At 47.2% G+C, this 22,361-nt stretch overlaps 1 protein-coding gene across 2 annotated transcripts in view; it reads left to right on the forward strand.

Annotated features, from left to right (window-relative positions):
• The window catches only part of RMND5A (required for meiotic nuclear division 5 homolog A), a 371,570-nt gene that overhangs the window by 118,663 nt on the left and 230,546 nt on the right, over positions 1-22,361 (forward strand). For both annotated transcript variants that reach the window (XM_069204434.1, XM_069204441.1), the window contains one exon: positions 22,054-22,154. In XM_069204434.1, coding sequence (XP_069060535.1) covers positions 22,054-22,154 — 101 coding nt within the window. The remainder of the gene's footprint in view (positions 1-22,053; positions 22,155-22,361) is intronic.

Below are 22,361 nucleotides of genomic sequence, written 5' to 3' on the forward strand. Positions count from 1 at the left end.
TGCTTATTGGGACATTTCTCGCACACCTTATGGGATACGGTTGTGCAAGTACTACACAGGTCCTGGAGTAGGCCAGGTCCATCCTCCCCCAAGCAGTGAAAGACGGGAGGGACACCCCCCCCCCCCCCCCATCCCTCCACCCATCCACCATCTGCCTTTCATGGCTACGGCAGGGGCATACCACTGTGCCATCCTAATGCCAGCCACTGTCCTGTGCAAACTCCCCAGGCTATGCTAGGATGGGAGCGCTGTGCCATCAGACCTAAAGGGTCTTGAAGTCTGAAGTCATCTGCCGCCTAATCGCCTGCAGCTGCAACCTCCAAGCCTCCTAGTTTGATTCTGCAGGATCCTGGTTCTACAGTTGGAGGGAGAATTCAACATCTTCTCCACTGGCAATCCATTACATCAGACGCATGGGTTCTGCAGATCATTCAGAAGGGCTATGTCCTGCTTTTCCAATCCTTTCCTCCCCAATACCGCCGACACGCGAACGGCTGGCAGAGGATCACATGATTTTGCTCTGAGAGGAAGTTACGGCTCTCTTGGCCAAGGGACTCATAGAAAGGATTCCGTTGTTAGAAGTAGGCAGTGTTTGTTATTCACCCAACTTTCTGATACCCAAAAAGAACAAGGGCCTTCACCCTACTCTGTACCAAGGAGACTGGCTGGTAGCGTTGGACTTGCAAGATGCGTATTTTCACATTCCGATCTTGCCTTACCACAGGCGTTACCTGCAGTTCAAGATTGGCCACAAGCACTTTCAGTTCACTGTGCTCCCCTTTGGCCTTACCAGTGCACCAAGGTGATGGTGGTGGTCGCAGCTCATCTGCGCAGATCAGGAGTTTGTCTTCCCCTAAGTCTATGACTGGCTGTTGAAGGCGGGCTTGCCCCAGGCTGTCGTTTCCTACCTCCAGACTACAGTGAACCTCCTGCATTTGCTGGGGTTCACTGTTAATGTGCCGAAGTCAGACCTGACTCCCTTTCAGACGCTCCCTTCCATTGGAGATGTTTGGACATAGTGCAGTTTCGGGCTTATCCTCCTGAACAGCGAGTCCAGGTGTTTCGGCCTCTGTCCTGGGTTTTGGTGAGACTGACTTTGAGGCAGCAGGGCCTCTTGCAGCCTGCTAGTGAATCATGCCACATGACATATGCTGGCTGTGCAGTGGAACCTATAGTTCCAGTGAGCGCAGCATCAGGAAAATCACTCTGAAATGATCCAGATGTCAGAGGGGACTGCAAAGGACCTGCATTGGTGGATTACGAACCACAATTGGGTCAGTCGGACTCCTCTCCCTTCCCCAACCAGACCTCACAGTAGTGACAGATGCTTCACTCCTGGGATGGGGCGCCCATCTGGGAGAGGTGGAGTCTGAACCCCACATCAACCTGTTAGAGCTCCGGGCGATCCGGCTAGTATTGAAGGCCTTTTATTCCCTCTGTCAGGGGGAAGATGGTGCAGGTGTTCACGTACATCACCACTGCCATGTGGTACTGCAACAAGCCAGGTGGGGTCATGGACCCTTTGTCAAGAGGCTGTGCACCTCTGGATATGGCTGGAATAGCAGAGCATAACCCTGGTGGTTCAACACTTGGAAGGCTCTCTGAACGTCAGGGCAGACTAACTCAGATTTCAATGCTTAGCAGATCACGATTGGCATCTCCATTCTCTCTTTCAGCAGTGGGGAAGAGTCTTGGTTAGGTCCGTTTGCCTCTGAAGAGAACGTGGAAAGTTGGCAGTCTTGCACATTGGAGTTTCCAAGGTGGCAATCGCTCTGGGACACTTTACTTTGCAAGTGGATTTCAGGCCTCCTGTACACCGTTCTGTCCATACCACTTCTGCCCAGAGTTCCTAAGAAAATCAAGAACGATCAGGCCCAAGTAATCCTTGTGGCTCCGGACTAAGCATGCTGAGTCTGGTGCTATGAGCTTCTGTAAATGAGCATCAGTCCTCCAATCAGGCTGCCCCTTTGGGAGGATCTTCTTTTGCAGGAGAGGTTTCTCCACCCACACCTGTCAACTGTTAGCCTTCATGCATGTAGATTGAGCAGCGACTGTTGACCTCCTTTGACCTTCCTCCCGAAGTCTGTAATGTATTCTGGCAGCCAGACGTTCATCTACCAAAAGGATATACACCTGCCATTGGCAATTTTTTTAACATATTGTACAGAGAACTCTATGGATCCTCTTTCTGCTTCTCTAGCTGATGTTCTACTTTTCATTCTGTCTCTTGCCCAACAGGGTTCTGCTCAGGTAACTCTTAAGGTCTATCTGTCTGCTGTTTTCGCTTTTCTGTGGTTGCCTGACCAACCCGCTTTATTTAAGTCCCAGTTTGCACTAGGTTTCTTAAAGGGCTTGTACATATGTTTCCACATTAGCCCTTCATTTTGCCCCTGTGGGACTTGAAAGTGGTTCTTTATTCCTGATGTGTGTTCCTTTTGAACCACTTTATAATTGTCCCATCAGGCTCCTCGCCATCTAAAAAGCCTTTCTTGTGTCCATAACATCTGCCCGCAGGGTGAGTGAGCTGTGGGCTTTGTCATCCAAACCTCCATATCTCAGTGTTTTCTAAAAACTGTGCCTTTTTCCTTTCTAAAGTGGCAACTCCGTTTTATTTGGGGCAGACTGTCACTCTGCTCACCTTCTTTGATCCCCCACATCCCTCTAAGCAAGAGGAGAGATGCCACTGACTGGATCTTGAGCACCCAAAAGAGTCCCAGGTGGATGACAAACTCTTTGTGGGATATGTGGGAGCAAAGAAAGGTCTGGCAGTACAGAAACAAACCATTTCACGCTGGGTCGTTCTCTGTAGAAATGTCTGATAGACAATGGCCAACAAGCAGCCGCTTGAGGGCCCATTCCAAAAGGAGTAAAGCTACAACTAAGGGTGGCATACAGTGTTCCAGTCCTGGACATTTGTCAGGCAGCAACGTGGGCATCACTTTCACTGCACACTCTTGCAAAACAATACTGCCTATACAGTCAGGTCCGCAGAGACGGGCTTTCCTTTCCGCCAATTTCCGAACAATTTGCCCACAGCCCACCCCAGGATGGTATGGCTTTGGTATCTTCGGTAAAGCATTATCTGGTAGAGACTCTAGCTAGCTGCAGATATCTCACATTCACCCATGCCTCCCCACTCTGCAGACTCATTTACTAGGGTTAGAGTTATCCCTTGCAGTGCCCAAGTTTAGAGACACAATTGTCACTTCCTTTTATGGCTCTGTGCCCCTGGTGTGGAAACTTGTGCAAAAAGTAACTGATGTCCGTATGCCTGGGGGGCATCTATGTAGGTGACTGTTAGATCACATCCTGCACCGAAGACGCCACGCAGAACTGAACACAGCCACCTGACGGAGCACGCAGGGGCACTGCTCAGACAAAGGTTTCCAGATCCAGTCTGACACCTGGGGAATTCAAAAGTAAAGAATCTGCAGCTATATATAATTTCTACCAGATAATGTGTTACCGAAGGTAAGTGACTTGTTCATTACTGATGCCTCTGTTTAATCAGTGCGTGGCCTGCAATGTTTGACTCCTAAATTCTTTCCATTAGGTTCATGCTACATTTGCCCACAGTCTGTGAAAAGGCTTGTGATATCACCATAAGCCCACAATGTTTCTGGCATTTTCTGATTCAAATGTGGGGCACTAGCACAGACTGGCCAATTGTCCAATTTAATGAAGAACCAAAAAGATCCATCTTGAAAGTTCATTTGGCTTTGTGTAAAACCCTGAGCTTCCCGGCCTAAAGTGTAAAAAGTTGTTGAAACCTGAAAACAAGTAAAAATAGGCTACTGTGTGAGCACGTTGAACTCAAATGAGAAAAATAGACCTCAGCACTTGCACATTAATGTGGCAAGCCATGCCCAAGCACACGAAGACACATGACACGTTGAAGGGCAAAGATTGCAAGCCCGATTGACTAGAACAGACATTTCGCTACAGTGCAGAAAAGTCCCTGACCACCTACTTCGATCCTTGAAGTGGTTAAAAAAACAAAAAATGCTTGCTTTCCTTATCCCCACTTCAACTGTTGGTTCACATTCAGAGAAGAAAAGTATGGCGGAAAGATGGCATCTTCTGCAGCAACAGAGTTAAATGTACTTACATTGTACTTTTCTGAAGAACTTAAAGTATGTGTGTAGGAAGTTGGCTCTGTATGCACTATTTCAAAGTAAGGAATAGTATGCACAGAGTCCAAGGGTTCCCCTTAGAGGTAAGATAGTGGCAAAAAGAGATAATACTAATCCTCTATTTTGTGGTAGTGTGGTCGAGCAGTAGGCTTATCAAAGGAGTAGTGTTAAGCATTTGTTGTACATACACACAGGCAATAAATGAGGAACACACACTCAGACAAATCCAGCCAATAGGTTTTGTTATAGAAAAATATATTTTCTTAGTTTATTTTAAGAACCACAGGTTCAAATTCTACATGTAAGATCTCATTTGAAAGGTATTGCAGGTAAGTACTTTAGGAACTTTGAATCATTACATCAGCATGTATACTTTTTACATAAAACACAATAAGCTGTTTTAAAAGTGGACACAGTGCAATTTTCACAGTTCCTGGGGGAGGTAAGTTTTTGTTAGTTTTTGTCAGGTAAGTAAATCACTTACAAGTCTCAGGTTTGGGTCCAAGGTAGCCCACCGTTGGGGGTTCAGAGCAACCCCAAAGTTACCACACCAGCAGCTCAGGGCCGGTCAGGTGCAGAGGTCAAAGAGGTGCCCAAAACGCATAGGCTTCAATGGAGAGAAGGGGGTGCCCCGGTTCCGGTCTACCAGCAGGTAAGTACCCGCGTCTTCGGAGGGCAGACCAGGGGGGGTTTGTAGGGCACCGGGGGGGACACAAGTTCACACAAAAAGTACACCCTCAGCGGCACTGGGGCGGCCGGGTGCAGTGTAGAAACAAGCGTCGGGTTTTCAAGGTAAATCAATGAGAGATCAAGGGATCTCTTCAGCGTTGCAGGCAGGCAAGGGGGGGTGCTCCTCGGGGTAGCCACCACCTGGGCAAGGGAGAGGCCCTCCTGGGGGTCACTCCTGCACAGGAGTTCCGTTCCTTTAGGTGCTGGGGGCTGCGGGTGCAGGGTCTTTTCCAGCCGTCTGGAAATGGAGTTCAGGCAGTCGCGGTCAGGGGGAGCCTCGGGATTCCCTCTGCAGGCGTCGCTGTGGGGGCTCAGGGGGGACAACTTTGGTTACTCACAGTCTTAGAGTCGCCGGAGGGTCCTCCCTGAGTTGGTTGTTCTCCACCAGTCGAGTCGGGGTCGCCGGGTGCAGTGTTGCAAGTCTCACGCTTCTTGCGGGGAGTTGCAGGGGTCTTTAAATCTGCTCCTTGAGACAAAGTTGCAGTTCTTTTGGAGCAGTGCCGCTGTCCTCGGGAGTTTCTTGTCTTTCTCGAAGTCAGGCAGTCCTCGGAGGATTCAGAGGTCGCTGGAGCAGGTTTCTTTGGAAGGCAGGAGACAGGCCGGTAAGTCTGGGGCCAAAGCAGTTGGTGTCTTCTGTTCTTCCTCTGCAGGGGTTTTTCAGCTCAGCAGTCTTCTTCTTCTTGTAGGTTTCAGGAATCTAAATTCTTAGGTTCAGGGGAGCCCTTAAATACTAAATTTAAGGGCGTGTTTAGGTCTGGGGGGTTAGTAGCCAATGGCTACTAGCCCTGAGGGTGGGTACACCCTCTTTGTGCCTCCTCCCAAGGGGAGGGGGTCACATCCCTAATCCTATTGGGGAATCCTCCATCTGCAAGATGGAGGATTTCTAAAAGTTAGTCACTTCAGCTCAGGACACCTTAGGGGCTGTCCTGACTGGCCAGTGACGACTCCTTGTTATTCTCATTATTTTCTCCGGCCTTGCCGCCAAAAGTGGGGGCCGTGGCCGGAGGGGGCGGGCAACTCCACTAGCTGGAGTGTCCTGCGGTGCTGGCACAAAGGGGTGAGCCTTTGAGGCTCACCGCCAGGTGTGACAGCTCCTGCCTGGGGGAGGTGTTAGCATCTCCACCCAGTGCAGGCTTTGTTACTTGCCTCAGAGTGACAAAGGCACTCTCCCCATGGGGCCAGCAACATGTCTCGGTTGTGGCAGGCTGCTGGAACTAGTCAGCCTACACAGATAGTCGGTTAAGGTTTCAGGGGGCACCTCTAAGGTGCCCTCTGGGGTGTATTTCACAATACAATGTACACTGGCACCAGTGTGCATTTATTGTGCTGAGAAGTTTGATACCAAACTTCCCAGTTTTCAGTGTAGCCATTATGGTGCTGTGGAGTCCGTGTTTGACAGACTCCCAGACCATATACTCTTATGGCTACCCTGCACTTACAATGTCTAAGGTTTGGCTTAGACACTGTAGGGGCACAGTACTCATGTACTGGTGCCCTCACCTATGGTATAGTGCACCCTGCCTTAGGGCTGTAAGGCCTACTAGAGGGGTGACTTATCTATACTGCATAGGCAGTGTGAGGTTGGCATGGCACCCTGAGGGGAGTGCCATGTCGACTTACTCGTTTTGTTCTCACCGGCACACACAAGCTGGTAAGCAGTGTGTCTGTGCTGAGTGAGGGGTCCCCAGGGTGGCATAAGATATGCTGCAGCCCTTCGAGACCTTCCCTGGCATCAGGGCCCTTGGTACCAGGGGTACCAGTTACAAGGGACTTACCTGGATGCCAGGGTGTGCCAATTGTGGAATCAAAAGTACAGGTTAGGGAAAGAACACTGGTGCTGGGGCCTGGTTAGCAGGCCTCAGCACACTTTCAATTCAAAACATAGCATCAGCAAATGCAAAAAGTCAGGGGGTAACCATGCCAAAGAGGCATTTCCTTACAATGTGCTGCACCGGTAAGCTCAGGGTAAACTCATACCAAACCTTAGGTCCTCAGTTACAGGAAAAGCTAGTGGCTCTGTGTTACGTGGCTTACACGATTGTATATTTCAGGCTTCTGGCCGAAGGGGCAGAGCCATATCATTAACATGCTGCTAGTTGGCCCCATGGGCAGTCATAAAAGTTTGGCAGATGGCCACAGCGGCACTGGGCTGAAAAGGCACGAGGGTTCAATAGCTGCAAAAAAAGAACTGTAGAGCACACAAAACAGGACCGAAGTTGGTAAGGACCTTTTCCAGATGGAGTAGAACACTACGAGCAGAAGGAGAGGGAGCCAGAGAATTTGGGACAAAAATCAGGGACAAAGGGCAAACAATCTACTGACAAAAAGTTACTGGAGCATATGCTACACATGGAACTGGTTCTAACTCCTTATTTATAGAAAACCAGAAAGAAAGCACTTTGGTCTACAACACGGTTTGTAATCACAAATTGTCTGAATTGCGATTTCAGGCCTTTGGACCTCGGTATGGTGGAAAGGCAATTTGGTTGGTGCAAATTGCGATTCTCCTAAGTCATCATAAGTCATTTTTTAATTTGTTTTTCTATTTTCTGGTTAAACTCTGACTTTCTTACTAACTTAACATATAGCTAGTAGATACACTAATTCACTCTGTATACTTTAACAGTTTTCTCAGTAGTGAAAAGTATTCTCACCCTTGCTGTGCTATGAGTACTTAACAATTTATAGGAAAACGTTTTTAATTTACTTTAAGTAAACGCCACATTATTTTAGTCTTGGAAAAGACCCAGATTAAAAGCAAACAGAGCAAAGTATGTCTGCTGTTTCATTTATTCTGCTGATTATTGATATGAATATAGGAATATATCCTGGAACACTGAGCCGTAGCATGCTAATTTGATTGAAGTCCTGCCTGGGAACTTATGCAGATTGCCTCTGTAAGTTAATTGTATAATTACAGCCACAGCAATCCTAATTGTAACCGATGGAAAAACTCTACAAGTGTTTACAATGACATTATAATATTGGAGTATGTATTGTTATAAGAATTGAGGCTTTAGAATCTAGGCTTTAGATCTAGTCTAAATTATCTTTTTTGTTTTGTTTTTTTTGTTTGTGATAAGGGTAAAATAAGTCAGCTCTACTACATACTCTAAGGTGGGATTTAGTGACCTAAATTCTTTTAATATATTATGTCAAGTGTGAGAGATGTGTTCATTGATTTATTTGCAAGTAAAATGTTATCTCAATAAAAAGTAAGACAAAGCAAACCAGAAATGGCTAAGACCATTTGGCATTGGAGCAGTGCAGAAATATGTAGTACTAATTTCTCATGGGAAATCGAGTAATTACTAACTTCCTCAAGAAAACAGTTGACTCACTCTTGTGAAATTAATCAGTGTGCTGGATGATATGTTTGCGTGCTGGGATCTTCAACCTGACCACTTCTTTGCAATAGCAGCAAATAGAATATGGTTACAATTTCCTCCACAGGCCATAGGTACTGTCTTAAGTCTCTGCACTGTTGCTGTTTTAAATCCTTTGAATAGAGTTTCAAGAATTACAAAGGATATATAACCTCCACAGCAACCTAATCAGTACACGTTTTGTAACAGAAAGTATTGCAAAATTCCAGTCCTTAGCTTGTATTACTAAGAGGCAGATATAGAGTTCTGCAACAATGAAAAACCACAATTCTAGATCAAAAAGATATTTATCGAGATTGCGTTAAGGTTTTAAAAGACATATTGTCTCAAAATTAGAGTACACAAAGAATATGACCTATTTGGAACCTAATGACCCATCCCTACACCCTCAACTTCAGTTCCACTATTCTATTGACTTAACAGGAGGTTCGTAGTTCAGACAAGAAAGCTTAAGGCTTAAGTTTGACTATCTGGTTCCCAAATATACTCAAAAAGACCTAATTGATGTGTTTGTAAACCAGATGTTCATGAGCTGCATTTGTGCCATGGACCTTTCTGGAGCGGTAGGCAGTGAGCATTTCCATTGTCACAAGAGACAAACTTTAGCCACTGCTAGGGTGAAGTCTATCCAACGCTTTTTTAATTTTATGTTCAGTGAATCCTGTGATCTCAAAATTGTCATGGAGAATAGCTAGCTCTGAGGCAATAAAGTGTAACTTCCTTATGGATTGTATTTTCTCCCAGATGAAACCACAGGATGAGCTCAGTTTAGGACAGTTTAACAGAATGTCACCCCCTGTCCTGTTGATCTCTCCAGCAGGTGGAATTTGATTTGAGTTTGGCTTGGCAGTAGTCTTGTATGATTTTGAAGTACCTGAACTTTAAATGGGACTTTCAAAAACCATTTGTCTTGATTAGCTAATAAGCCCCGCCAATTTTCTTCTGAGTATAACTTTTGAAATGACAGCTGCCACATATGTATAAGAAGCTTTGCTGCTGGTTTTGAAAAGTTTGTCTTAAATACCAGATACCAGTTTCCTATAGCCGCCCCATTTTATTAAGAGTGCATGGTCAATGATTGAATATTAAAGGATGGTTTCCCCAACTTCTGCAGTAAGCAAGTTCTTATTGATATGTACCCCCAGTGCTGGTTATGGCTCAAATTGAGTTCATTACAGAGATCCAGGAAGGATTTTTAAGAATCTTCAGCGAGGAGTTTGCCAACATTTGGTATGTTGTTTGCTTTACATTCAGGAGAGTTCAGAAATTACCTTTCGATTGAAAGTGCTGCATTGTACCAAATAGGAGCTTGCATATTCCAGTACATACATTGGCTCATAAGTACATGATCCTGGGGTCATGCTTTAATGGATGCAGATTTTTTTGGCCTGTGCCTCCATATTTTTTTTAAAATATATTTTTATTAACATTAACATTTTGCTGTTCTACACATACTGTTCATGGCTTGACGGACACCGGCCACCGTTCTGTTCACCCTCAACCTTGTAGACATCTTATCTCTTGCTTGTTTATACTATTAATTGTTTTGTTGTGCCTTCTAGCCGTGTTTCATGTTTAGTTTTACTACGTACTCGGGTCTACTGATCATATATACATCTTGTGGATGCACCATATTGTCCTTTCTACTGCGAAGTCTACATGACAGACTTTAACAGAGAAAAAAGAAGAAAAAAAAAGAGGGGGAAAACAGTAACTTTACGTGATGGCACCAGTGTTAGCGGGCGAGAGCATCTGCAGGGAAGGATCATATACTTCTCCACCGGTTTGTGGGATGGGACTCCTATACCTTCCCGGCTGGTTCCGAGGGGGGAGGGTATCAGACTCGTTCAGCTCCTTCCTATCCCTCATGTCCGTTCCATATCCCACAGTGTCTATTATTATTTTTTTTTCTTCTTTTTCCTTTCCCTTTTTTTTAATATAATTTCGTTTTTTAATTTCCATTTTCCATTTTTGTGGTTTGGGGTGCTCGTCCTCGGGGTATAGTCGCCCCTGTTTTACCCCGCATGTGTAGCCTCAGGTCTTCCCTATACACCATGCCCCGGCTGATATGACTTTGTTGCCATCTCCCTTATCCTACTCCCGTTCCTGTCTCTTCTACATCCTCCCCACTTGTTGGTTCATCTACCATCACTATACGGTTCCATTTCATCAGTACTTCCTCCCAAGCTGGCGAGATAGGAGTCTGTCGGAGGCCCCGCGCCTCCTCGCTAACCAGGACCTGCAATTCTGCCCTTGCCCATTTCGTAACATCCTGTCTCCGTACTTTCAGTAGAGGGCATCTGGGCAATTTCCAGCCCAATGTGATCAAACTTCTATAAAGGGCCAGGGCTAGGTCCAGGAATCGACCACCCACCTTCCCACGTGGGAGTCCTGCTCCAAGACCCAGGAGGCACAGTGTCGGGGCCAGGGACAGATCCACTTCAAACAATTTATTCAGGTCAGTCAGTACCGCTCCCCAACCCCGTTGGAGTTCTGGGCAACTCCACACCATATGGTCGAAGTCTGAATCCATGTCCTCGCATCTGGGGCATGACCTTGGGGGGCCACCATATATCAGGGACAGTCGGTGTGAGGTAAGGTACGTTCTGTGAATATAATTGTATTGGATGTATCTTAGTCGTGTGTTTTGTGAGACCGTCCGGGGGTACGCCAGTATTCTCTTCCATTCCGTGTCAGTTAGGTCCCTACTCACTGTCCTTTTCCATTTCTCCCTTTGTGTTTGGAGCGGGTCCAGGGCGTGTTCATTTTGGCCCCCTGATACCAATATTAGGTGTAATATCTGGTGGGTAGGGGGTTCCGCATTAACTGTTTCCCAGTGTTCCCTCAGATTGTGGAGCAACCTCTGGTATAGAAGGAATTGTCCCTGTGGTACCCCATTACTCTCCACCAGGTCGGCAAAGGATCTCAGCACCCCATCCCTAAATAGGTCCCCCACTGTCTCCACGCCCGCCTTTTTCCATGTTCCCAACCCGGGGCCCGTTTGACTTCTCAACAGTTCTCAGCATCAGTGCCGATAGTGGTAGGGCGGGGAGTAGGGTGGACCCACTCCTACACGTTTCGCGCATTTCTTCCAGCACAGTGCGGCGACTCTTGTCATGAGGCTGTCAGCTTGGTGTGCCACCCGCCGGTTAATCAAGCGTGCAATAATCAGATCCATACCCTTCACCCCGCTGGTAGTGCATCTGTCCAGCTGACCCTCTCCGGTGAACCATCTGGAAACTCACTGCAGCTGCGATGCTAGGTAATAGGACTCAAAGTCTGGGGCTCCTAGGCCCCCCGACTGAGTCGGTCTACAAAGAATGGAAAGGGATGTGCGCCTCCGGCCTCCGTCTCATACGAGCTCCAGAAGCAGGGTATTCAACTCACGGAACCATGCCGATGGGATCAATAGCGGCAAGTTAGCGTAATAATAAAGGAGACGGGGTAACATGATCATTTTGGTTAATGATATTCTGGCCATTATAGACAATTTCAGGGAGCGCCAGAATCCGACAGATGCCCTCAAGGAGCGAAATACCCTCCCGATGTTACCGTCCCTGAGGTCCCCCAGCTCATGATACACTTGGATGCCCAGATACTTAAAGGTGCGGGGTGCCCACACCATGTCCTCTGGACACGTGGTGGGGTGCTCACACCTTGGCAGAATGGGGAAGACCAGTGTCTTACGCCTATTGAGGTGCAGTCCCGACAGGGTACCAAATTGTTCCAAGTTACGCAGGGCCCAAGGGAGACCAGATTCTCCATCCCTGAGATAGATGTGAATGTCGTCAGTGTACAATGAGACGACGTGCTCTGTTTGCCCCCACTCCACTCCTCTACCAACTCCGTCCATCCTCAACCTGGCGGCCAGAGGCTCAATGGCCAGGGCGAACAATAGTGGGGACAGAGGACAACCTTGCCTGGTTCCCCTATAAATGGGGTAGGTATCTGATACTATCCTACCTGTCTTGACCCTTGCCAACGGAGCACCATAAAATAGGTCCACCCACTTTACCCAACCCTCCCCCAGGCCCATCCGCGGCATCTCCGCCCTGAGGTAGTTCCAGCGGACCGATTCGAAGGCTTTCTCAAAGTCCACCGCTAGTAATACTCCCGAAATAGGTTTCTTCTCTATGGGGATGTGTAGTATGGCGAATAACCGCCTGAGATTCAGGGAGATACTGCGGTTCGGAACAAATCCGTTCTGATCTGTGTGTACTAAAGCTAGTATACACTGCAGCAGGCGGTTGGCCAGAATCTTACTAAGGATTTTGAAATCATTATTCAACATTGATAAGGGGCGGAAGTCAGTTATCGATGCTTCTTTAGATTTCAGTTTGGGTAGGGGGACCACTAGTGCTTCCCTGAGTGAGTCTGGCAACCTGCCGTGATGCAATGCCTCTGTGTACATCTCCACTAGTTGTGGGGGTCAACAGTGTTGTATATTTTTTGTAAAAGTTCATTGGAAGGCCATCCGTCCCCGGAGTCTTCCCTGAGGCTAGCTGCGAGATGGCCTCCTGCACTTCTTCCGCTGTCACCGGCCCTCCCAGTCTGTCACGTTCCTCATGCGTCAGGGGGAGTTGGCGTAAGAAACCTTCAAGTTCCTCTGTGTTGAGCTCGCCTGGGTCCCTATACAAGTGGGTGTAGTATTCTTTAAAGGCATCATTTATAGGGCCCGGTCTACATCTCCGCTTCCCCTCTTACACTCGTGATGGGTTCACTATCCCCTCCTGGTCGCACTAACCACGCCAGCATCCTACCCGATCTGCCCTCCTCAGATTGCAATGAGGCTAGGTATTTTTGCATATTATGGCAGCGTAGTTGTTCCTCAACCTGGGAATGGGACCTCCTAACTCGTTCATATTCCACTTCCTCCTCGTTCCCACTTATGTAGATTCTTCTCGAGACTGGTCAACTCCTGCTCCAATGCTCGTCTCACCCCCACAGTCTGTCCCATACAGTGACCCCTCGTTGCTACTTTAAGCGTTTCCCACTCCGTAGATCTAGAGGAAGTGGACCCCTTATTAATTTTAATATGGTCTGTCAGGTATGAGCGAAGGTCATCCCTGTATGCTTGATCTTCTAGGGAAGCTGGGGACAGTCTCCACGTTGGGATGGGGGGCCTGTCTTCGGTTACTCTCCATGTGATCAGTAAAGGGCTGTGGTCAGATAGGGTACGGCCAAGATATTCAGAGTGGGTCATTCCCCGTACCTTGTTTGCTGTGCACACCACTCTGTCTATCCTGGTGTGCACCCGGTGGAGACCTGATTAATACGAGTAGTCTCTATCAGAGGGGTGTTGTTCTCTCCAAGCATCCACCAAGCTCCAGGAGTCCAACCACTTCCTCAATCTCCTGGATACCTTGTGTGTTGCCACCCCTGGCATCGGTGGGGTGGGGTGGAGTGGTCCATGTCCACATCTAGAATACTGTTAAAGTCCCCACCTATTATCAGTTCTTCTGTCTGCTGCCTGGTGAGTTGACTCGATAGGTGCGCCATGAAGGTGACCTGATCCTGATTGGGAGCGTAAATACCACCTAGGACAATCGAGGTACCATGCAGCTTCCCACTGACTATTACAAATCGGCCCTCACGGCCTATATTGGTTGAGACTACCTCGAATGGCACCCCGGCCCGGACCCAAATCAGCACACCCTGTGCGTACGTGGAATATTCCGTGGTGAACACCTGCCCTCTCCACCTGCGTCTCAGTCTCTCTGCTTCCCCTGTCTCCAAGTGGGTCTCCTGTAGCATCGCCACCTGGATACCCCTTCTTTTTAAATAGGACAATATTCTGTCTTTTGGCTGGAGACCCCATCCCCCGTATGTTCCACGTTATGAAGTTATTCTCTGCCATGTTGATGTGTCATAAGCATTGCCATTTCCCCATCCCACCCCGGTGGCCCAATCCCCCCCAGATCTTATTGCATGCCCTACACCATCACACCCCCGCACCACAGGTACCATCTGAACTTGTAAGAATAAAACCCAACTCCCCCTCCCCAGGGTGCCCCTCTAACAGTAGGTTGCCCAAAGAACTGAGCAACAGTGCAACATATTCAACAGTTTAGTGCTAGTTCTCGCCAGACTGGTGGATGGTCGAGAATCCGGTGGGGGGTGGCGTGCTTAGGGGGGCCCTAAGCTCATGTAACTCTCCTCACCTAGTCCAAGTTAATCTGCCGTCTGTGGAGTCACTTTCGGGGCACGTGCCGGGCTCCCCGAGCCCACCATGGAGGACCCCTCTGTGTCATCTGATTCACCTCCTGATCCCTCAGGAGGGGACGCCTCTGCTCATGGAAGCCGCCGCCTCCAGGGCCACTTTCTTTCCCAACTCCCTCTGTGCCTGTGTTGGTGCCGTGCGGTTTCTGCTCCGACACCTCCTTGGGCCCCTGTGGGGACTGCCCTCAGCTCGTTCCTTCCTCATGCGCTGCCCAGGCTGGCATCCGCGTGCTTCCAACCAGTCCCACGCCTCATCGGGGGATTGGTAGAATGTAGTCTTGTCCTCAAGAGCTACCCTCAGCCTCGCCGGGAAGAGGAGTGAGTACTGTATTCCCTCATCTCTGAGGGCCCTTTTAACCACCAAGAACGAGGTACGTTTGGACTGGACTTCGAGTGTGAAATCCGGGAACAGTGTCACTTCCCCATTCTCCACCTTAAAAGGGCCTGCTTCTCTGGCCCGCTGCAGCAAGGTATCCCTATCCCTGTAGTGAAGCAGTCTAGCAACCACTACTCGGGGAGGTCTACCCGGCCCCAGGGGCCTCGAGGGCACCCGGTGCGCCCGTTCCAATGCAAAGAAGGGGGGTCAGCCTCTCCGGTGCCACGGCTGTGCGCAGCCACTCCTCAAGGAAATCCACCATATTCGAGCCCTCCGCTCCCTCTGGAAGTCCTACGACCCGTACATTGTTCCTACGGTTTCTCCCCTCAGCGTCTTCTGCTCTTTGTTCTAGCCGTGTTACTCTGTCTGTGAGGTTCATCACTGTGGCTGTTAGATCTTTTTGTGCCGGTGCTATTACAGTCAGGGCGGATTCCGTTTCCTTGACTCTGTCGGCTAGCTTCTGGTGATCCGCCCTCAAGAGGCCCACTTCGACTGCGACTTGATTAATGTCATGCTGCAACGCTGTTTTTGTGTCCTCAATTGCACTCAGGATTTTGTCCAGGGTATCCTGCACTTTAGGTTGCGGTGGGTCCTGGGGCTCCCCACCACCGCATTCCACGGACGTGGTTCGATCCATGGTTTTACCCTTGTGCCTGTTCTTGGAAGACATCGGGGATATTGTGGGTCGCGTCCACAAGCTTACAGTAGGGGGCCTGCCAGCTGTTTCAACACCTCTCCAGCGCTTTTGGTGACCTCACTGTTCCCTCTTCCCTTCCGCGTTTATGGGTTGGTCTCCCAAAGAGCGACTATACCGTGCTCACCAGATCCCATCTCGAGTAGGATACGTGCCCAGCAGGGCAATGAAGCTCACACAAGGCTCATCTCTCCCTTCCTCCCAGGCCCATCGGATGGTCCGTGCCACCGCTTCCCTGTCTCTGCAGGGCAAGAAGTCCTACGACCCGTACATTGTTCCTACGGTTTCTCCCCTCAGCGTCTTCTGCTCTTTGTTCTAGCCGTGTTACTCTGTCTGTGAGGTTCATCACTGTGGCTGTTAGATCTTTTTGTGCCGGTGCTATTACAGTCAGGGCGGATTCCGTTTCCTTGACTCTGTCGGCTAGCTTCTGGTGATCCGCCCTCAAGAGGCCCACTTCGACTGCGACTTGATTAATGTCATGCTGCAACGCTGTTTTTGTGTCCTCAATTGCACTCAGGATTTTGTCCAGGGTATCCTGCACTTTAGGTTGCGGTGGGTCCTGGGGCTCCCCACCACCGCATTCCACGGACGTGGTTCGATCCATGGTTTTACCCTTGTGCCTGTTCTTGGAAGACATCGGGGATATTGTGGGTCGCGTCCACAAGCTTACAGTAGGGGGCCTGCCAGCTGTTTCAACACCTCTCCAGCGCTTTTGGTGACCTCACTGTTCCCTCTTCCCTTCCGCGTTTATGGGTTGGTCTCCCAAAGAGCGACTATACCGTGCTCACCAGATCCCATCTCGAGTAGGATACGTGCCCAGCAGGGCAATGAAGCTCACACAAGGCTCATCTCTCCCTTCCTCCCAGGCCCATCGGATGGTCCGTGCCACCGCTTCCCTGTCTCTGCAGGGCAAGAAGCTATGTTCAGCTGGGTCTACCTCTGGTGTTACTAGAGCCGCCCCGTTCCCTCCGTCCGTCTCCGCTCCTGGCAGCCACCCGATTTCTCCATTCTGTGTTCCCCTGGGGGTTGCAGTGGCAGTCTTATGGTGGTTAGGGAGGGACTCGTCCTCCTTTGTATGGGCAGCGTTATTGCCTCCTTATATTCATTATTCACCTTTTGTTCACCTTTGTTTAATTTATTATTTACCTTATTTTTATTTTACCTCCTTTCTGTTCCACACATTCTACTTCAGGCCATAAATAGGGTTATTCCGTCTGCTCCAGTGTGGAGCTACTTCGAGCCTGTGTGCATTGTCCGAGTCATCGCTGTTTGCACCTTCGCCCGTATTGCAGTATGGCACAACGCCTTCAGTTTTTGCTTCTCCTGGGCTCCAGGGCTCGACCTTCCTTTACCGGGCCTCGACAGCGTAGCACGCGTGAGTTCTTCTCCCCTCGTGGTGTGCTGCACATGCAGCGCTACTGTCGCGCTGGGACTCTGACCTCACACCGGGACCCCTGCTGTCTGTCTTAGCGGGACCGGAGCACCTTCCCCCCGCGGTAGGCACACCCGGTGGTCAGCCGCACCTGGCCGTGCACGGCAACTTTGGTCCACGGTCACGGGGTGGGGCACTAGGCCACTGTTGCCTCGTTCCTGTTTCACCTCAAGCGAGCACCACCGGGCGCTCAAGGCAGCACGCCCGGCTCCTCGTCAGGCCTGTCGCTTCGCACCGACAGCAGTGGCATCCGCGTTGGGGCGCGCCTTCAGTTTTCGCTTCTCCCGATCTCTTGGGCTCAGTCTTGCTTTACCGGACCTCGGCTGCGCCGTGTGCGGGAATTCTTCTTAGTTTCCTCACCTCATGGTGAATTGCACTTGCAGCGTTCAGATCGTGCCGGACCTCCGATTACAGTCTGGGTTCACCACTGTTTATCTTAGTGGGGATGGAGCAGTTTCCCCCCGTGGTTGGTACGCTCGGTGGTCAGTCGCACCCCGCCCGGGCACGCTCAGTAACTTTGGTCCCCGGTCTCAAGGTGGGGCGCCAGGCCGCCGGCTCCTCGCACCTGTTCCACTTCCAGCGAGCACCCTCGGGCGCTCAAGGCAGCGCGTCTGGTTCCCCGACTGGTCAGCTGCTCCCCAACAGCAGCGGCAGCGTGGATGGCCCCTAGGTCGGGGTTATTTTTAGCGGATAAGTCGTGGGCCCCTTCACAGCAAAAGGTTTTATGCGGCCGCCATCTTCGGCTGCTCGGCCACGCCCCCGGCCTGTGCCTCATAAATGGTATTCAATTCATATATTCAACCGATTAGATTTAGCAAGATTCGGGCGTTCAGTGATCTTGGTATGGTCTTGAAGTTGCCATACTGTCAAGTTTTGCTTGCTGTCCTGCCACCTGCTTGCAAGATTTGATGAAGCAGCTCAGCATCATGCCTCTCAAATATTCCTTTCCAGCTGTTCATGATGTCTTTTGGGAAGGAACATAGTGCTTGTTCAGTTCTAGGTATTCTATAAGCCGGGATATACCTTCTGTTTTATTTCTGGCAGCTGATATCTTATTTTTATTGTATATATCTTGTATCTTGTGTCTTAAAGTGTCTATCTTCCTCTTGACCTTTAGATCAACAGTGAGTTAGATTGGAGAATGATCAGTCAATTCATATTTCTAGATTGTAGGCAAGGGCGTACTGAAAAAGAGGAAGGTATTTATACTTGTTTCAGTACCATGGGGTCATGAAAGAAATGTATATTCTCAGTTCTTAGGGCATATTCTTAGCCTTGCACAGTTTTGTCACCAATGACATCATTAAAATTGTTGGTGTGATTTTATCAATGATGTCATAGAACTTGTCATAACTGATTGTGGGGGTAATTAGCAGTGCATGGCACAGACGTGAGTTATAGACACGCCGGTCTACGAGCTCCAGTTACCAGAGACCACTATAACTGGTGAATTTAAGTGACATTGTTATCTAATTTATAACGTCCCTTTAATCTTTGTATTTTTCATTAAATTTTCAAGGTTTTTAATAATGCAAAGTAAGATTATCATACGTAACTGTCGGTTTGACCTTAGTATTTTTCAGTGTTCAACCCCCGGAAGGCAGCCAACCCAAGGCCAAGCACAGCGTGGGGTTGGCCGCAGCAGCCAACCCCATACCACTGACTGCCTTTAATACCAAAACATAGAAAGTGGGCCTATTGATTTTTTTATTTTTTTTATCAAGGTGTGAACATATTAATATATAAAGCATATCTATCGTCTTTTGCCAAAAACCACTAATATTTGCAATCAAATCTTTATTTAATTAATTTACACAATGTAGTGTTTAACGATGATTATTATAAAAATGTTAAACAGAGTTTTACTAAAAATAGAAATCAACATACCGGAGTCTTTCTTTTCACATTGTTTTTATGATGGCATATGATGGGCTGAAAATGTTAAGAGAAATGCATTATTTTTTTTAATTAAGCCAGCATGTTTGAGTAGCTCACAACTTGCAATCATAAAAACCACCACAAAAGGGCCTTGTCCAGCTGAAGGGCACAGAACTCCAACTCGGAGTCCTTTATAGGATATACGGTAAGTTCTCCTGGAGTCGTAGATTTAATGACCCAGGAGACTTACTGTTTTCTTTTTTTTTTTTAAAGTTGTTTGTGGGCTGCTGCACTTCCTGCTGCACCTACAACATTTTAAAAAATGCTTGGAGGTACCTCTGCCTGTCTTGCACATCCCAATGATTGCAAAACACAAAAAGTACCTGAGATTTGTGGTGAACAAGACTTACTAACACTTCACAGTGTGTGTTGGCATTCGGGATAAAATCGGCGCCAAGGGTCGTCACAGAATGTCTGGCAGCAGTAGCAGCTCATTTAAGAAGACAAGGCAATTTATGTCTTTCCTTACCTTGACGATTGGTTAGTAAGAACAAACTCCCACAACAAGTGCAAAGACCATATAAAGCAGGTAATGAGGACACTATTCACATTGGGTTTCTCTATAAGCATAGAGAAGTCATCACCAACACCAGAACAAGAGAAAATGTTTCTGGGAGCAAGGATCAACTCAATCCAAGGGAAAGTAAATCCCAGCAAAAGGAGAATAATCACTCCTTTACCAGAAGGGGCAAGCTCTGACAGTAAGAACTGTTGTCAAATTGTTAGGGTATGTGGCTTCATGCATCCCTTTGATTCCATATGAGACCAATTCAGAAATGGCTACAATAGTCATAAGCATAATGAAGTGTTGGGAGGATCTGGTAGTTGTCACTCAGAAACTACAGCAAGACATGGCGTGGTAGAACAAATTGCATGTAACACAAGGAAGGGCATTTGCACAACCAACCCCAGCAGTAACCATTACAACAGGTGGCTCTGAGAACGCCACATGAACACGCTCAAAGTACAAGGAGTGTGGAAGGAACAGGATGCCATACAACCTGTCAATATCCTGGAACTGACAACAGTGTTCCTAGCCTTAAAAGCCTTTCAGAAAGAGCTTTTGGGAAAGACAATATTGGTCCAAGCAAACAATACAACTACAATGTTTTCCATCTGCAAGCAAAGGGGAACTCAGTTGTGTGCCCTTTCAAAGCTAGTCCAAGAAATCTAGAAGTAGGCAATACACTGGAAAATTGAGATAATGGCGGTTTATCTACTAGGCAAGGACAATGTAAAAGCGGACAGGTTGAGCAGACGAGCATCATGCGCTCATGAATGGGAGCTCAATCAAAGAGTACTCAGAAAAAACGTTGTGTGTTTGGGAACACCAAAAAATAGATCTATTTGTAACCCCAAGGAACGAAAAATGCCAAAACTTTGTGTCTAGACAACCAATCCCTGGGGAATGCTCTGTTGATAGACTGGTCATGGATATTTGCAAACAAACTAGGAAGCTCAAATGGGACAAAAAGTGCTAAAACATCAGTTTACAGATTGGAGTCCATCTTCAACCCAACCATCCCAAAACTAACAAAATTACTACAAAATTGATGCACAGCATGTGAATCGCGTAAAGATTCATGCTGCAAGCGGAATAGTTCCTTACCTGTAGGGGAAGTTTTGCAGCTTGAAGAATTTTCTGGATTCACGAGCAACCCACCCACCGCCACTAAGAAGATGGAAAAGGGAGAACAGACAAAACATAAAAAAGAGAAAAAGAAGCTAAAGATGGTGACTAAAGATAGGAGCTTCCGGAGAAAGGGCTTACGAGCTCACAGGAAGCACTAAATGAGGAAATCAGGTGAAGCCCATCAACAAGAAATAACAAAACGTAGCACTACAAAAAGTGGAGAATTCTGGACCCAACCACTAGTTGGCGAACTAATACAAAGCTTCTGAATCCAGTGAATTCTTCAAGCTGCAAAACTACACCTACAAGTAAGAAACCGTTTATTCTCTTACTTCTTGTTGACCTACCTGCCTTTGCCCCTGTTCTGCGCTTAACTGCCTTTTTGGCTAGGTGTGCGCTATACAAATACCACATACATTCCTGCAGGTCACTTATCAATTATCAGTAGGTTTGGGCTACCCTACGTTCACATAACAACCTATTCTTCTTGGGTGAAGATGACTGTAGGTCCATACTGTTAATTTAAAGGATAATTCTAACTTGTCTCATGGTAGAAATTAGGAAAAATAGATTCTGAAATCGTCAAATACATTTTTGGGTATTTTGGGCTTATAGTCTGTTCATGAGTGCTATAGGCGGCACTTATGGTAAGCCCCCAAAAACATTTCTAATACGCTTTTTCAAGCCCAACCTCTGACTGTTGAGATAAAGCACAGCCAGAATAGCCTTGGGCTGCCAAACTATTACTACAAGCAAGTAACTTACAGTCTACAAAATAGAAGCAAGGTACTTTTGCTGTGCTGGTACTTGTTACTGGTAATGCTGGGTTGTTTAGGGTAACTAGGTCACTGGCACATAATACTTATACCAGTACTACTCCAGTCAGCTGGTAACTTTAACTTAGCCCTATTAGGTCTGAGATGTTTAAATGTAGGAGTTGTTATTTTTTTCCAGTAGCTACACGTTTAGATTTATTTTCAGTGGTTGTTGGTTTCCCAGTTCCTCAAGTCATCTTAAATTTCATAATGATGCAGGTACGCCATTATAAGTCTGCCGTTTTTCTCTAAACTTGTTTGTTTTCTAAATCTGTGTATAATATTGTTAGACTATGTTAGTGAGTATTCAGAATAGAATATTCACTTTTTCTAAAGCCTCCTATGTTCATTTCTTCATATTTGCTTTGTAAGAGTGCAGTCACTTGAGTTTACCTCACCTTTCTCTTTCCTTAGATATAATTTAACTTCTAGTTTGCTGATTTTGTCTATCCTATGGTGTATTTATTACACAGAATTGTAAGCTATTTAATTAGTGACTTTTTGGGGGTAACCGGATTCTTAACTATTAATAACTTATTTTCCATAATTGATTAAAATTTCATGTTGAACAAAATAATTATTTAATTGACATTCATAAATCTTTCCAAGGCAGTTGCTATTCAGGTAAGCATACGATTTGGCCAGGCACTTTTCTCTGATTTTAGACACTTAAAGAATGTTAATTTTCTGTTTTTCAGGAAGCTGGTCTTTCAATAGACTCAAGTCAGAAAGAACCTTTTGTAGAACTTAATCGCATATTGGAGGGATTAAAAGTTAGGGTTCTCAGACCTGCATTGGAGTAAGTAGCCACTTTGCATTCTAGAGCAAGTAATTTTCTTATCAGAGCTTCAGTAAGACCTTTGACTTTCATACTGTACAGTGTTACTTATATCTTTCTTTGCCTGTGATATAAAGTTCTTAGTATTCAACATGAGTGCTACATAAAATTAAGACAATATGCATAAGTAAAATGTTTCAAATTTTAGGTATTTGGAATGTTTCACAT

Source organism: Pleurodeles waltl, chromosome 1_2 (assembly GCF_031143425.1).
Source record: "Pleurodeles waltl isolate 20211129_DDA chromosome 1_2, aPleWal1.hap1.20221129, whole genome shotgun sequence".
Taxonomy (NCBI): Eukaryota; Metazoa; Chordata; class Amphibia; order Caudata; family Salamandridae; genus Pleurodeles; species Pleurodeles waltl.